Source organism: Manacus vitellinus, unplaced genomic scaffold (genome assembly GCF_001715985.3).
Source record: "Manacus vitellinus isolate BGI_N305 unplaced genomic scaffold, ASM171598v3 scaffold_162_pilon, whole genome shotgun sequence".
NCBI lineage: Eukaryota > Metazoa > Chordata > Aves > Passeriformes > Pipridae > Manacus > Manacus vitellinus.
In genome coordinates, this window is record NW_021939145.1 from 81,177 (window position 1) to 83,661 (window position 2,485).

A 2,485-nucleotide genomic window follows, 5' to 3' on the forward strand; every position below is an offset into this window, starting at 1 on the left:
CATGTTCTCCGGGGTCAGCTGGTCGTCGGGGTAGCGGCTGAGCTCCTCCAGGTCCTCGTTGGACAGCCCGAAGCTCGCTAAAATGCTGGAGGCGCTCTCGGGTGTGTAGCGGTTCTGGGCGCTCGAGTTCTGCTCCAGCACCGGCACCGGCGGCTTTGGCGCGGCCGTCCCGGCCGGGCACGGGCCGCTGTCCCAGCGGTTGGGGCGAGGGTCTCCCTTCTGCTCCTGGTGCAGGCTGCTCTTCTCCTTGACCTTCCTGGGATCCGCCCTGTGCAGCGTGACCCGCACGTTGATCCTCTGGGAGCCCGTCCACTGCAGCGAGTCCTGGCCCGGGGGTCTCTGGGGCGCTGCCTGGGGGGCTCCCGGCGCCGGTTTCCTCTGCGGCCCGGCCGCCCCTCCTCCCCCGAAGGATCCCGGAGGCTTGCTGCCCGAGGGGTTGGGTCCCCTGGGCCGGGGGGGCAAGGTTCCTCTGGGGCTAAACATTGCGTCTTTGGGCAATGCCTGGCGGAACCCAGCGTGGGCAGGGGCCGCGCCGCCGCCGGACACCGAGGACCACGACTGCAGAGCCAAGTGGGTCTTAATTTGGGCAAGCTGAAAGGGAGGAGGGCCCAACACAAGGGGGCCGGCAAGGCCAAGGTTCAGGGAATTCACAAGTGGTGCGAAACTTTCCAAGAACAACACAAAGCTGCAAGTTAAAAGACAAGGATTAGATGGTTCGTCCGGTCACCTGCTCGCAGCGGGCGAGAAAAGCAACCCAAGGCACAAAACAGGGGCTGCAGGACAGTTAAAAAGCTCAAAATTCCATTAAAAACATTTTCTTTCACTGTGTAAAACCTTAATATAGAGAACAGGCAATTAAGTCAACGAGCTTTAGCCAATGAGCTCAAGGTCACAGGTCACACAACCAGAGAGGACACTTGGAACAGCACCGGTTCAAACCTGGCACTTCACTGCCCCAGGACAACAGAGTTTGGGGTTGGTTACAGGTCACTGTATAAGCAGTGAGGCAGAGGGGGAAGCCCCTCTCCAAAGGCTGAGGAGGGATGGGATGGGCTGGAAGTGAAACCATTACATGGGGAACTCAAACCGGTTACAACTCGGTGTCAGGTCGCTGTGCAGCCGCTTCCAGGAGGACACTCCCATGACACTCTCATGGGTAACAACTACACCCTGCAAGAATTCACGGGGTGTGACAACGCTTGGGTTCTGTGGATAGAAAATTTCCATTTCCCAGATGTTAAAAGCAAGAGCTTAAATCGAAAGGACTCGAAACAGAGAGCTGTAAAATCGTACAGAAACAAAAAACCCATCCAGACACACAGAAAAGCACCACGGTCGTGGGAACTGGGTCTTATTTTGGGGCAAACCACCGAGAGTTCAGTCCTGTAAGGCAGGAAAAGCAGGTACAAATAGAGGGAGAGTAAAATTAAACATCAGAGTTCTGGGAATAGAATCACAGAGTGGTTTGGAAGGGACCTTAAAGACCATCTGATTCCAGCCCCTGCCATGGGCAGGGACACCTTCCACCAGACCAGGCTGTTCCAAGCCTCGTCCGACCCGGCTTCGGACACTTCCAGGGATGAAGATTGAGACAAGAAGAGTAAAACAACAGAATTGTGGCAAAGTCCTGGTGCAGCTCCTCGCTGGCCGAGCAGGGGACACTGGGAGTCCTCGGTTTAGGGCGAGCACAACAACAGCCAAAACTCAGCGTGTTCTCAGCAGCATCCTCACCCCCGGCCCAGAACACGGCCCTGCAGGAGCAGCTGCTGGGATTGAAACGTTCCCTCTGCCCCAGCCCAGCCCAGGAGAACCCGAACGGCACAACCAGCACAGGCAGAGCCCCCCAAAGCCCCCCCTTGGCCCAGTCGCTCTGGGTCCCCAGAACTGCCGAGTGCTGCTCTGGCTCCTGCAGTGACACACGGGGGTCACGGCGTGTTCCCGGCAGCGTTCCCAGTTCCCGCTGCTCCCGATGCTCTGGGTTCCTGCAGCGCCGAGGTTCTCGTCTCACCAGCCCCCTCACAGGGCTGCTTTTCCAGGCTCGGGGAGGTGACTCCACACAGCAGCTGTTGGCAGGCAGGGGGGACTCTCCCGAGGTGTCACCTGGAAGGACTGAAGTGCTGAAGCCTGAGGAGCACGAGGAACAAACCCTACAGGGAGTGACCCACACACGGGCACCGGGGAGGGTTTCCAGCTCCGTTCCTGGAGCTCGTTCCTGTCTGTGTGTACCTTCTGTCAGCAATCACTTCGCTGGGACTGAGTACAAACTGCTCAGGCCAAGGACAAACAGCAGTCCTGTTACACACAGGGAGTCACAATAACCAGGTTCCCACCAGACAGCAATCCCAAAACTCCAGCCTCTCATCCAGGGCTCCTGGCCCAGTATCCCTCCTCCCTCCACAAGTTCAATGGGACTTCAGTGGGAGCTGCATGTGGGGCCAAGTTTGCCCAGGACAGTTTCCAAGCAGACACGAACAAACGCCCCGAG

At 58.3% G+C, this 2,485-nt stretch overlaps 1 protein-coding gene across 1 annotated transcript in view; it reads right to left on the reverse strand.

The window, feature by feature from the left end:
- LOC108639140 (zinc finger protein 638-like) overlaps positions 1 to 705 on the reverse strand; it is a gene marked incomplete at its 5' end in the record, with an annotated part of 33,407 nt that extends 32,702 nt beyond the window's left edge. The window contains one exon of the mRNA XM_029958636.1: positions 2 to 705. Within this exon, the coding sequence (XP_029814496.1) occupies positions 2 to 705 (704 nt within the window). The remainder of the gene's footprint in view (position 1) is intronic.
- Positions 706 to 2,485: the final 1,780 nt, after the last annotated feature.